At 40.7% G+C, this 12883-nt stretch overlaps 1 protein-coding gene across 2 annotated transcripts in view; it reads left to right on the top strand.

Moving 5' to 3' along the window:
- Positions 1 to 575: 575 nt before the first annotated feature.
- arhgef7a (Rho guanine nucleotide exchange factor (GEF) 7a) overlaps positions 576 to 12883 on the top strand; it is a 30142-nt gene continuing 17834 nt past the window's right edge. For both annotated transcript variants that reach the window (XM_028590758.1, XM_028590759.1), the window contains exons 1-4: positions 576 to 1085; positions 5120 to 5203; positions 11028 to 11112; positions 11255 to 11388. In XM_028590758.1, the coding sequence (XP_028446559.1) occupies positions 921 to 1085; positions 5120 to 5203; positions 11028 to 11112; positions 11255 to 11388 (468 nt within the window). In that variant the 5' untranslated portion in view covers positions 576 to 920. The remainder of the gene's footprint in view (positions 1086 to 5119; positions 5204 to 11027; positions 11113 to 11254; positions 11389 to 12883) is intronic.

Below are 12883 nucleotides of genomic sequence, written 5' to 3'. Positions count from 1 at the left end.
GAGATGTGAAGGTATCACAAGAAGAAAGAAATTGAGAAAAGATAAAAGTCAAACATGAGCCTAATTTTGTATTACAGAATTTTTTCTTATTATTTTCCCCTTTTTTTAATGATCTTGTTTAACCCTTCAGTTTGGGAACTACTTCTCTTGGGGTAGACTGAAAGCCATAAAAAATAATGACTCAAAACAGTGATGTTGGAGCATCACTGAGGTATTTTCTGGTTAAAACAGACCATTATGGCTCAGTATTTAAATCCAGCTGTCTTGACTACATTTCCTGCCTGTTCTTTGTTGCCATTTGGTAAATGGTGTCTTGAAAATGTAGCCAAACGTAAAAACATTACTGAAGCTGTGCTCTAACGTGTTTGCTCAGCTGCTTCCCCATTTGAATTGATGCCTCTCCAAAACACAGCAGATAACAGCAGATAGCCTGCGGCATGGTCATAATAAACGGATAAAAAGAGCAGGATATGCAAAGCCACGCCGAGAGAAGCCTATTCATGCCATGCTGAAGTGCACTAACAACTGCTTGGACTGGCTTGTCCCTCTTGTGTGATGTCATCCAATGGATGAGTGGCTGGCGGCTGCGATGCGCATGTATGCAGTCTATTGCCTCAACGCATCACAGCGAACCGCACTTGACAGCTTACCAGGTTAGAGGGGGGAAAACACACCATTCAAGGGAGGAAACCAGACCTGCTGAATTTCCACCAGCCAGCCGTCAACCGCATCCACCCGAGGTAGAGCAGGGTTTCCCGCAGCCCCTCTCTGTCTCTCTCTCATCGACACCTCATGCATCATTTTTGTGGATTAATTATGTTTCTGTTCTAACGCACAGATGACAGCGTAAACGGGGCGGTAAGCCGTTCAGATACCCAAAATACAGCCGCTTTGTTGAATAGGATCTGTTGTGACTGGACATGAATTCGGCGGAACAGACGGTTACATGGCTGATTACGCTCGGGGTGCTGGAGTCGCCAAAGAAGACCATCTCGGATCCTGAAGCGTTTCTGCAGACCTCCCTGAAAGATGGGGTGGTGTTGTGTCGGCTGCTGGAGCGGCTCAGCCCGGGGTCCACGGAGAAAGTAAGGGCAACATATAGCCTAGGCTACTCCCCCCCCCACCCCCCTTCTGCATAACCAACCGCCCGCCCCGTCGGCATACTGTGTGCTGCCCAGATCCGTGAAACCGACGCGGTTTGTTGTCTGGCTTCTCTTTCTGCCCAGTGGCCCATGAGGCGATTTCTTTTGTAGGTCACGGCAGCCCGGGTTATTGTCTGCGAAGACAGCACTATTTTATGTTATATGGCTGCACATACGCGTATGTCAGCGTGTGTACAGAGAAGAAGAAAAGGCCGCTGTTTCCACCGCGTATTGGTCTATACTCTAACATCACAGCACACAAAAAATTGATTGATCAAATATATCAGGAACTATTATATCCACTATATGGTTTTAATAATGAAGGCGTCGAATATGCTTTTAATGCAGGTTTAAGCACTCAACAACGTTATCGTGTGAAGCCCCCGTTTTAAATTTCTCTTTAATCGACGGCGCCGGTTGCGTAGCCTACATGTCAGTGTATTTTGATACACACAGTATGATCAGTCAGGGATGACTAGCTATCTGAACACAGACCACAGCAATAAGAGTGGGCCGCCATTGACTGCAAAGGCACACAGACAGAGATGGACCCTCTCTCCATTTAAAGAAACAGCGCAGTGTTTGTGTCTGTCAATGTATAGCGTCAGTTTAGAAGGGAGGCAATGTTTTCCTCAAAAGAGGCTCAGGGCTGCCTGCACCTTCAAATAAGCGTGAGAAATGTGACTGTTAAATGGCAAAATGTTCCTCCATTTTTCACCCTCTCACAGTGACGATGGGGTGTTGTTCAATTTCAGAGACATAACCAAATTATGTTTTACTATTTTCCCTCACAAGAGGACTTGATAAAAGACAGCCTATTTAAAATACTGTGTTTGAAAGAATCTGTAGCTACTTGAGAAAGGGGAAAACAACTGGGAAATAGGTGCCTTGTCCTGATGGGTGAAAGCCAAAATCAGTGTGGTAGGATGATCTAAATTATGTTAAATATGCTGCCATCTCATTTGGGGAAGATGTTTTCTGGACACATAACTGCTAAGAACTTCCAAGACATGACATGACAAAAACTGTCATGGATAAAAAAGCTTCTGTCCTGCCCCACAATATGTTCATTTTATCAATCTAACTTGATGTGATAACTTTATCCAAATGGTAGCCTAAAGAATAGAAACATTTGAGTTACAGTAGTAGTACAAATCTAAATCTCTGGTCAGAGGAGACAGGTTTTTGTTACTCTTAAATTAACTCTGACTAGTGTTCACTTCAATGGAACAACAGAGGCAACAAATGTCTCTAATAGGTCTGAAGAGACCAACTATAAATGGATATATAAACAAAGTGAGCTGATTATATATATATATATATATATATATATATATATATATATATATATATATATACACTCACCTAAAGGATTATTAGGAACACCTAAATTTCACGTTAATGAATTATCTAATCATCCAATCACACGGCTGCTGCTTCAGTGCATTTATGGGTGTGGTCCAGGTCTAGACAATCTCCTGAACTCTAAACTGAATGTCAGAATGGGAAAGAAAGGTGATCTAAGCAACTTTGAGCGTGGCATGGTTGTTGGTGCCAGACGGGCTGGTCTGAGTATTTCACAATCTGCTCAGTTACTGGGATTCTCACCCACAACCATTAGTAATAATAATAATAATAATAATAATAATAAATTGAATTTATATAGCGCTTTTCATAGACTCAAATTTGCTTTACAGGGGAGGGTAGATTACAAAAACAGAACAAAACAAAATAAGATTCAGGCACAGATGAAAAGGGGAGGGGCGTGGGGCTACGGATAGGCAGAGGTGAAGAGATGGGTCTTGAGGCGGGACTGGAAGATGGTGAGGGACTCAGAGGTGCGGAGTAGGGTTTACAAAGAATGGTCTGAAAAAGGAAAAACATCCAGTATGCTGCAGTCGTGGGGGGTGAAAATGCCTTGTTAATGCAAGAGGTCAGAGGAGAATGGGCCGTCTGATTCCAGCTGATAGAAGATCAACTTAGACTCAAATAACTACTCGTTACAGCCGAGGTATGCAGCAAAGCATTTGTGAAGCCACAACACGAACAACTTTGAGGCGGATGGGCTACACCAGCAGAAGACCTCACCGGGTACCACTCATCTCCACTAAAAATAGGAAAATTAGGCTACAATTTGCACGAGCTCACCAAAATTGGACAGTTGAAGACTGAAAAAATGTTGCCTGGTCTAATGAGTCTCTATTTCTGTTGAGACATTCAGATGGTAGAGTCAGAATTTGGCGTAAACAGAATGAGAACATGGATCCGTCATGCCTCGTTACCACTTTCACCTTCAGAACTGCCTTAATTCTTTGTGTCATTGATTCAACAAGGTGCTGGAAGCATTCTTTAGAAATGTTGGCCCATATTGATAGGACAGGGTCAAACACGGTATTAGTATGGTGTTCCTAATAATCCTTTAGGTGAGTGTATGTATATATGTATATATATACATATATACATATATATATATATATATATATATATATATATATATATATATATATATATATATATATACATATATAAATACATATATATATATATAGTTGAAAAATAAACTTATCAGTGTCCTCTGGTGGACAAACTAGGTAAAGGTGATACCTTAAATTAAATTATATCTTTGGCATAACTGCACTGACAGTTCTTGTACTTGCTCCAAATACTACCACCACTACTTCTACTATTACTCCTACTGTTTGTTTGTTTGTTTTAATTTTATTTCTGGGTCATGCCAAACATTTTGGCCCATCCCACATGGGATTACAAGACAGCACAAACTTATTTAGCAAACGTCTTCCGGTCTAATATATATATATATATATATATATTTTTTTTTTTTTTTCCCATGTCTTGCTTCCCACTTTCCCCCTAACATTTACATGTTGAGCTTCTATAATAATGATCTAAAATCCCTGGGCTAGTTGTTAATTGTCTAGTCATATCGTGCCACTGTCTGGCCAAGATGTGGGCCTTATCTGGTTCTGTTTTTGCTGAGCAGCACTGTATGTGGACCAGAAGAAAGTGGGAGATATGGGCCACAGCTGGGTCAGATGCTGGGTCAGTTGCTATCTGGGTAAATACCAGTGCTGTATAGACCAAAGACGATATATACTGTATCATGGTATCATATCATGGTTCTTTCCAATTAGCTAAAATTGGGCCGCTTTCCTTCCTCACTTTCATCTCTTCTTTGGCTTTTAGATTTCTCCCAGTTACATTTTGATAGACAGATGAGGCATGAAGTGAGGATGGTGGACTTGAGGGCAACATGTATTGCCTCAATTCTCCCTGTATACTTTATCTGCTGGGTAGCTTCTAAATTTCCCAAGAGTATGCAGAGTATCCTAGTATTGCATTATGGATCTGGATCCGCAAAGTAACTAAAGTTACTAGATACATTTAGTGGATTACAATTACAATATACATAGGCTATATATATACTTATTGACAGTTAATATTAGGTAGCCTACACCTAGCTAAAAGTATTCTGCTATAAATCCCACTTTCATGAAGGTTATAATATTTTAGAGAGGTGTAAATTCAACTTTTGTTGCTATTGTATTGCCTTTATAATGAGAGGTGTTTCACATATTTTGTCCACCCCGTATATTAATGAGGCTTCATTTTGGTCTCAACACTTTTCTTCTTGTTGAAGTAGGTTGTTAAAAAACAAAAACAAAAACAAAAAAACAGTGCACATAGGCTACACCAACCTCAGTAGGGATCCCTATTTGTCAACGTCATTTCCCTCGATCCAATACCACAGCCTCTTCCACTTCCCTCCTGCGGCATCAGCGTCCAGCCTCCCCGGAGCGATAGGCCCACTGCTAACACACACACACTGTAGAATGCGTGTCAAGAGAGACTCGATTTGAAGGGCTGATGAACTCACAAAAAAACCGCACTGTGAAACCAAGAAAAACCTGCAGCGTGAAGTGGAAGTTTATCTCTAACCAGCGTTTCCGTCTTTCCAGATTTACCAAGAACCGAAGAACGACGGCGAGTGCCTGTGCAACATAAAGGAGTTTCTCAAGGGCTGCACATCGTTTCGCGTCGAGGTAAGTACCTTCTCACATCTTTGCTTATCTTGTGTTTGTACCACACCCGTCCGCATAGTATAACACCGAGAGTTGTTGTTTGAAATTGAACGTTAACGGGGAGACACTGATACAATAAACAATGGGTTCATGGAGTGGACACGGACGGAGACCCTTACAGAGGGAGGAGGAATGAACTACAAGCCGAGAACAATCGCCCATCGCCCGGCTGAGTCAGATTTGCTTGTCCGTTCAGTGGCGATACATTTGCAACATTTTGGCAACCTCAAGTAACTCAAATTGATAAAACTATTGCATTGTAGCGTGCTCACATTTCCTGCTTAGGTTTTGAAGCGCCTGGTGTTTACGCTTTCTAATTAATGCAGAGCTTTGTCCTCGGGCTCATGCGTGGCTTTATTGTCACCACCACCGTTTCACACTAGCCCTTTTATAAAAATTGTTTTGTTGAGAACAACTTTTTGTAGCTATGAACAACATAGGGACATGGTTATGTAAGTATAGCTGGTTCTAACTTGGTAATTACAGTCTTATTATTGTCTTATAATTATAAGGTGTAAAGTCTAAACATGTCCTCAGATTAAGTGCCTCACCCTTGCAGGGCTATATGTAAATATTCGGGTAGGTTCTAGTTATGGTTAGTGAGAATACCTCCATAATCTTTAGCGAATGGAGGACAGCGTGTTGTTTAAGGCTGCATAGAAGGGTCATTGAACCACACTAGTTTGACAATACAACTCAGTGTTCCTCAGCATTGCCTCTGCTTAATGAGTCTGCAGCCACTGGACAAGAGGTGGAGATGGGGTGAGACAGAGCACTGTCATATTAAGTGTATAAAACATGCCTTTTAGTATTTACAGACAGCTGAAATGTCAGGGAAGCGAAAGACATCTGTCATGATTGTATTGGAAAGGGCTTCTGTTTGTTTTGGCTCACAGGGGCAGGCTCTGGCAGTGTTGAGCAATAATCTGCAGTTTTGGTAACAAATAGTCGAATTCCCCATCATAAACACTCTTTTATGTCCTGCTGACTTGTGCCATCTCTGGCGGAGATGCTGTGCTCAATACCATCACAATTTTCCTGTCTTTCTCCCCCCCCCACTATCTTAGGTCTTTGCTTGCGTGCAAGAGTGTGTTCAAATATATGTGACTTTTTTTGAGTGAAGTGGACAGAGCAGGATTACAGTAGTTTGGGAGCTGGCAGTCCTCCCGCTCACCATTTGTGGAGCAAAGATGGATCTTCTCCAGAGCCCAGAGCACTGCTGGCTCTGCCCCCAGGTAGCTGCGGCTTCAGATTAGTGCAGTGGCTGCTTGCACGAGAAGACAGACGGACGCTGTGCTTTCGCAGTCTTGACCTACCTCTTTTAAATGCAGTTAAGCTGGGTGTTTGGCTGAACATCAACAATGCTAGCCTTGCTGTCTAGTGGGGATGTTTCAAGAGGATTGTTCTCTTTTAGATATAGTTTGGATTCCTTATGCAGATTAGACACTCAAGACCGTGTCTCACATTTAGGCAGCTGCTGTTACTGACCCTTAACCCCAAATGTATTTGACCACAGGAAGTGATCATTACTGTTCCCATGACCCCACTGGTCCCTCTGGAGTAATAACCTTACCCCATGTCTACCCTGAGAATAATCACAGATCCATCTGTCTCGACTAAGGGGAGACTTTGAATCCATTGCATTCAAAAATGAAAACAAGAAAAGGCTGTTGTATAGCTATCGCAGTAGACGTATAATGCTGTTTGAGGTATTTGGCCACTGACATATTTTTTATTGAGTAAAATAGAGAAAAACACCCATCAAAATTATCAGAGCCGATGTGAAATCTTTAAATGTGTTGTTCAGTCCGACCAACAGTAGCTACAAAACCCACAGATTTTTTGTTTTGAAATAATATTAAACACAGAAAAACAGCTAATCTTAACATCTTGGGTGCTGGAACCAGAGAATATTTGCCACTTTTGCTTGATTAAATGACTGTATGACAATTAAACGATTATCAAAATTGTCACTGATTAACTGATAAATTGACTGAGTTCTGGTTGGCTCTTTACTCAAGCAGTTTGGATTTGGATTTAAGCAATGTACATGAGGTAATTAAAGGGATATTTATATTTAGATGCAAATCCTTTGCAGTGAGTGACTTGCTAATGTCTGTGACCCATAGACATCATCTTCACCAGAGCTACACCGATAAATTCGCCGGGTCGATGCATCAAATCAGATTTAGTCATTTATCAAATATTGATATTGGCCTCAAAAGTCCAGTATCGGAGGGCTATAATCTTCCCTTCTTGCTTGTCAGTGGGGGTTTTGTCTTCAGGAACTGAAACACATGATCAGTTGGATTGGGGTCGGCTGACTTACTTGGCTGGTAAAGAATATCCCACTGTATTTGGCCTTAAAGAAAGCTTGGCTGCCTTGTCTGTATGTTTAGGATCATTATTGTCCTGTTACATTGTCCTAAAATTGTGACAATCAGTCCAGTGATGTAAACCCTATATGGATGTGAACACCCTTAAAAGTCAGCACTTTAGACCTATTGTTTTATTTCAGTCCAGTGTTATTGTCTAAATACATACTGTATGTATTCTTAACTCCCTCAATGTAGCCAGCTGTACATACTTGTGTACTTGTGTACACAGAATCATTAATATTTCAATATCATTTTAAGTAATCTCTTATGAAGTAGTCTGATATGTTACCATATCCCATTAACTGTAGGGTACACGGAGTACATGGTTGTAATACCCTATAAATAAAAAAACACTCATTTTCTACCACTTTGTTGTAGTAGCTGAGTCACAGAGGGGTGTTGCACTATTGGCTAAGCCTGTTTTGAGGGATCATTACCTGACTGTAATGTGGTGGCCTAACAGACACGTCGAAGCCTGTTATGTTCAATATTTCCATTAGGGCTGGGCAATATATCGATATTATATTGATATCTTAATATGATACTAGATATCGTCTTAGATTTTGTAATATTGTAATATGGTGAGTGAGTGTTGCCTTTTCCTGGTTTTAAAGGCTGCATTAGAGTTAAGTGATGTAATTCTCTGAACTTACCAGACTGTTCTAAATGTTATATTATTTGCCTTTACCCACTTAGTCATTAAATCCACATTTCTGATGATTATTTATCAAAAATCTCATTGTGCAAATAACATTTTCTTAAAGCACCAATTGTCAACCCTACAATATCTTCGCAATATCGACATTGAGGTATTTGTTCAAGAATATCGTGATATTTGATTTTCTCCATATCGCCCAGCTCTAATTTCCATGCATGAGTGTTTGATTTAGGCTATGTTTAGACGGAAATGATCTGAAGAGAAAACGCAAAAGTGGCGTTGCATTCTCACTTTTTATTCCGCGTTTAGACAAGCGTTATGGGGGGGGGAAATCTGCGTGTATATGGTGATGCAAAAGTGTGTGAAATGCGATGTAGTGTGCACACCAGGCGGCTAGGTGGTAGTGTGACGCACTGCCACACAACAGCACCAAGTCCGCGCACCTTCCTTCTACTTGTCTCCCCCTCCTCCTCCTCTCTCCCTCTCCTCTCCCTAGTAGCGCGAAGCAAACAACAAAACCTGTCAATTTTGTCTGGACAGATGAGGAGGTTATTGCTCCAAACAATGCACACACATACACACACGCGGAACACTTGCACTGTACATTTTTACCCTTTAGAAGGGAACGCGACAGTGGAGCGTTTTTAAGATTTCCACTCTGGAGGGTGGTTTCACTTTTTTGCGTTTTTAAGCCCCAAAAATGCCGTCGCCGTCTAAACGAAAGGCACATCTGATCAAATATTTTGTTGTTTTCACCCACGAGTGTATTCGTGTAAACAGGGTAGAGCTGGGCCATATGGAGAAAATCAAATATCCCGATATTTTTGATCAAATACCTCGATATTGATATTGTGGCGATATTGTAGGGTTGACAATTGGTGCTTTCACAAAATATATATTATATATTTATATATATTATATATTTTTGATAAGTATTCATCAGTTATGTTGATATAATATCTGTGGGTAAAGGCAAATAGTAGAACAACTAGAACAGTCTGGTGTGTTCAGAAAATTACATCACTCTACTGTAATGCAGCCTTTAAAACCAGTAAAAGACAACACTTGTCATATCAGGATATTACGATATCCAAAATCTAAGACGCTATCTAGCCTCAGATATTGATATATTGCCCAGCCCTAAAACAGGGCCTAAGATCCTACATCATGTTTCACTACTGACGACTGGTAACTTTTTTTTTCCTAACTGAGAATCTGTTCAATTGACTTTTACGATGGAGGAAGAACCAAACTTTTGCAGTTTTTGCGTGAAAGAAAAATTAAGTACAAATACTGAAAGTTAGTTGTAGTTTCAGTCCCAGTGGATGTATTGACGGGTGAGGAAGAGGGTCCTTCCACATGAATGTTCCTTAAGGACAGCAAGTCTTCCACTAGCTTGTAACAAATACACACACATATAGCCTCTTTTACATAAATACACTCTCGCAATTCACATATTCCCTGAGGACATATCTGCAATCAGAGCGGAAGATTCAAGAGACTCATATCTCTCAGTCCCTCGCCCGCAGTATAACTGAAGCGAGAGGAACTAATCAAATAAAGCCGTTACACAGGAAGAGCGACAACAACTACAGTCATCAACAGCGATACAATCACTGCCATTCATAGTAACCAAGAGGCTAGTGAGCGTCACACTGACAGTGATACAGACCATGCTGTATGTGTACACTTTTACTAAAGTTAAAGTAGAAGGCTGGCATTATTCAACATTTTTTTTATTGTCAACCCATCCCATGGAAAAAAACAAAACCATCAATTCATTAGTCTGTTTATCAATACTTTCTGACCTTCCTTCCCTGTCTGTGACACTTGTAAATAGCGTTCACATCAACATTCAAGTTGTGTGGGAAACTCTTCTCTGAAACGTCTGATATATCCGACTACACTTGATGTTAGAATGCAGTTTCTGTGTTCACTGTCTGGACTCTGATCTGATCACTGGTCTTTGTGTTTAAACTTGGTATTAATAAGAGTTCTCGTTATCTTGATTCTGGCCGCATTGTTTTTGGATTGCAATATGCAAATTAGCTCTATATTCAGCCAAACTTTGGTTATGCAGGAAGTACTTGTCAATAGACATTGTTGGCTTTGGTATTTTCATGGGATTGGTTGGCAATGAGAAAAATATAGAATACAACCCTTATCCTTTGATGCTCTTGTATGAAGGGAACTCAGCTTCAGTCAGTGTCTTTTGTAATGCACATAATGCATTATGATAGAACGCCGTAAGCATATCTGTGCCTGCTGAGCTTGTGTGTTTCGCCCACAACTTTTGTCAAAGATAACAAGTTATCGATTGACTGCTCGGTGCTGGCAGTTTGGCCCAGTGATGACTACTGTGCTTAAGGCCCGGAAACCACCCTGACTCTCCACCTGGCTCTTCATGCCACTGTTCTCTCTCTGCTGTAATGCTCTTTGCTCTTTATTTATTTATTTTATTTTATTTCTATCTTTATTTTTAATTTAATACATACTGTGTACATATACTTATACTTATATTGTTTATACCTATACTTATATTGTTTATTACATTTAGAGAATGTGTGATGTGCACCAACAACACCAAAACAAATTCCTTGTATGTGTTAAAAAACGTACTTGGCAATAAAAACCCTTTCTGATTCAGATTCTGATCAGCGTTTAGCTGTAAAAGGGAAATACGCTTGCTTATGGCTCTCACGCTCATGTTCTTCATATCCTCCCTCTCTCTTTCCTCTCTCACCCACAGCCGTTTGAGGCCAGTGACCTGCTGCTAGGACTGAACTTCTCAAAGGTGCTTAGCAGTCTGGTCTCTCTCAATAAAGTGACTGCAGGTGAGTCAAATTTTGTGCAATGTGTGTGAGTAATATGATGTGTGTGGGTGTTTTATGAAAGACAGGCAAGTAGTCATGAGTGTGTGGGCGCTGACTGCAGATAACAGGTCTGGTGTATTTATATTTTGCCCTTTCTGTCCAGATATCGGCGTGGGCAGTGACTCAGTGTGCGCCCGACACTCTTCTGCCCATCGCATAAAGTCGTTTGAGTCGTTATCCTCTCAGGCTTCACTGAGCCGATCCTCCAAGCTGCTGCACAACCAGTTTCGCAGTCTGGTAAGGTCAACACTCACTAACAGCACAGTTTAGGAACACTGTAGTATATATCCACGAAGTTCCACTTCTGGGATTGCTCTCGTTCTGCCGTAAATTCCGCCGTTACCTTCCGCTTTCTTTGTGTTGTAATTTTAAACTCCGGTGGATTTATGAGGACTATGGTTAACTGCTCCACAGATCACTGCATGGTAAATCCAGACAGCTAGCCACACTATCTGTTGGATCTGAGTTTTCTGTTGCACGACTAAAACAACCTTTTGAACGTAGGCATGTTCCACCAAACCAAGTTCCTTCCCGAGGCTATTTTGCAGCGGCACCGTGGCTCCGCTCGGCGCTTAGCACCCAAGACGATTGTGAGTGGTTTAAAGAAATGCCAATAAACAAGAGCTCATTTTTCTCCCATCCCGGATTGCTGTGTGGACTAGCCAGACCGTCCTCCGCAGCGCTGTGGAGGAAGGTCTGGAGACTATTGATTGGCTGATGTTGTTTTTTGTGAAAAGGTGCAAATTGAGCCTGAAAATTGGGGTATGAAGATAAGAGAAAGGTTATAATAGAGATGGTGTTGAGTGTTTGACTGGAAATTAGAAAAGCACCGTTGAGCCAATGGTTTGTGTTCAAATATTTGTTTAACTTTAAGCAATATCTTCTAAACCAATCACATGAAGTCATAAAGACTGGGTGCACCATACAGGAACATAATTGTATGCTTTGTTGTGTACATGTTTTATTAGATCATGAGCCAGTTAATGTACACCCAGGTCTATTTACATAGGTAAACACATGTTGTTAACCCACCTCAGCAGCGCTGTGGAGGTGGGTCTGGCAATGTGAGACTAGGAACACAGTAGATCTGGTCCACTGAAAAGAGTCACACAATAACATTAACACCCGCCAATATAATGCAATAAAAAGCCACAGATATGCAGTGCGTACTACCTTTTGTAAAGCGTGTAATGTACCGTTTTTGATTACACTGTGTCAGAGAGCAATTGATTAGATATTTGAGTTCACAGTTTGTATTTGTTGTCCGTGGTTATAAGACATAAGTATATAATGATATATACTGTAGATTGTTAAAGGTCTTGCACACCCACATAGGTGTTTTCTGTTGCATTGGTGCAACAACCTGAGCAGCACTAGAACAAATGATTAATAATGAATGAAAATGAGATTGAACGTCAACTAAGAGTTCCTTAAAGGCACAAAATCAGGAAAAATGACAATAACATTCAAGATGACAGAATAAGAAGTGTTCCCCCAAAATAAAAATAAAAACTACAGTTGTAGTTTATGCTCTCTGTGATGATGTTAGTCATACCTGTCTGTCGCAACTCATTTATAGATTGTAAAATCGCTTAAAAAAATGAAGCTTGATTTCGTTCAGTTAGGGTTTAAATTGCAGGAAGACAGCAAGAACTGCAGTCACAGTGGAATTTGGTTTTGGTTGCAATATGGTGAAATCTCCGAAGGATGGAAATAATGAGCAATTAATGTT

The sequence above is a fragment of the Perca flavescens genome, chromosome 11 (assembly GCF_004354835.1).
Source record: "Perca flavescens isolate YP-PL-M2 chromosome 11, PFLA_1.0, whole genome shotgun sequence".
NCBI classification, from domain to species: domain Eukaryota; kingdom Metazoa; phylum Chordata; class Actinopteri; order Perciformes; family Percidae; genus Perca; species Perca flavescens.
This window is presented reverse-complemented; position numbering and strand designations above follow the sequence as displayed.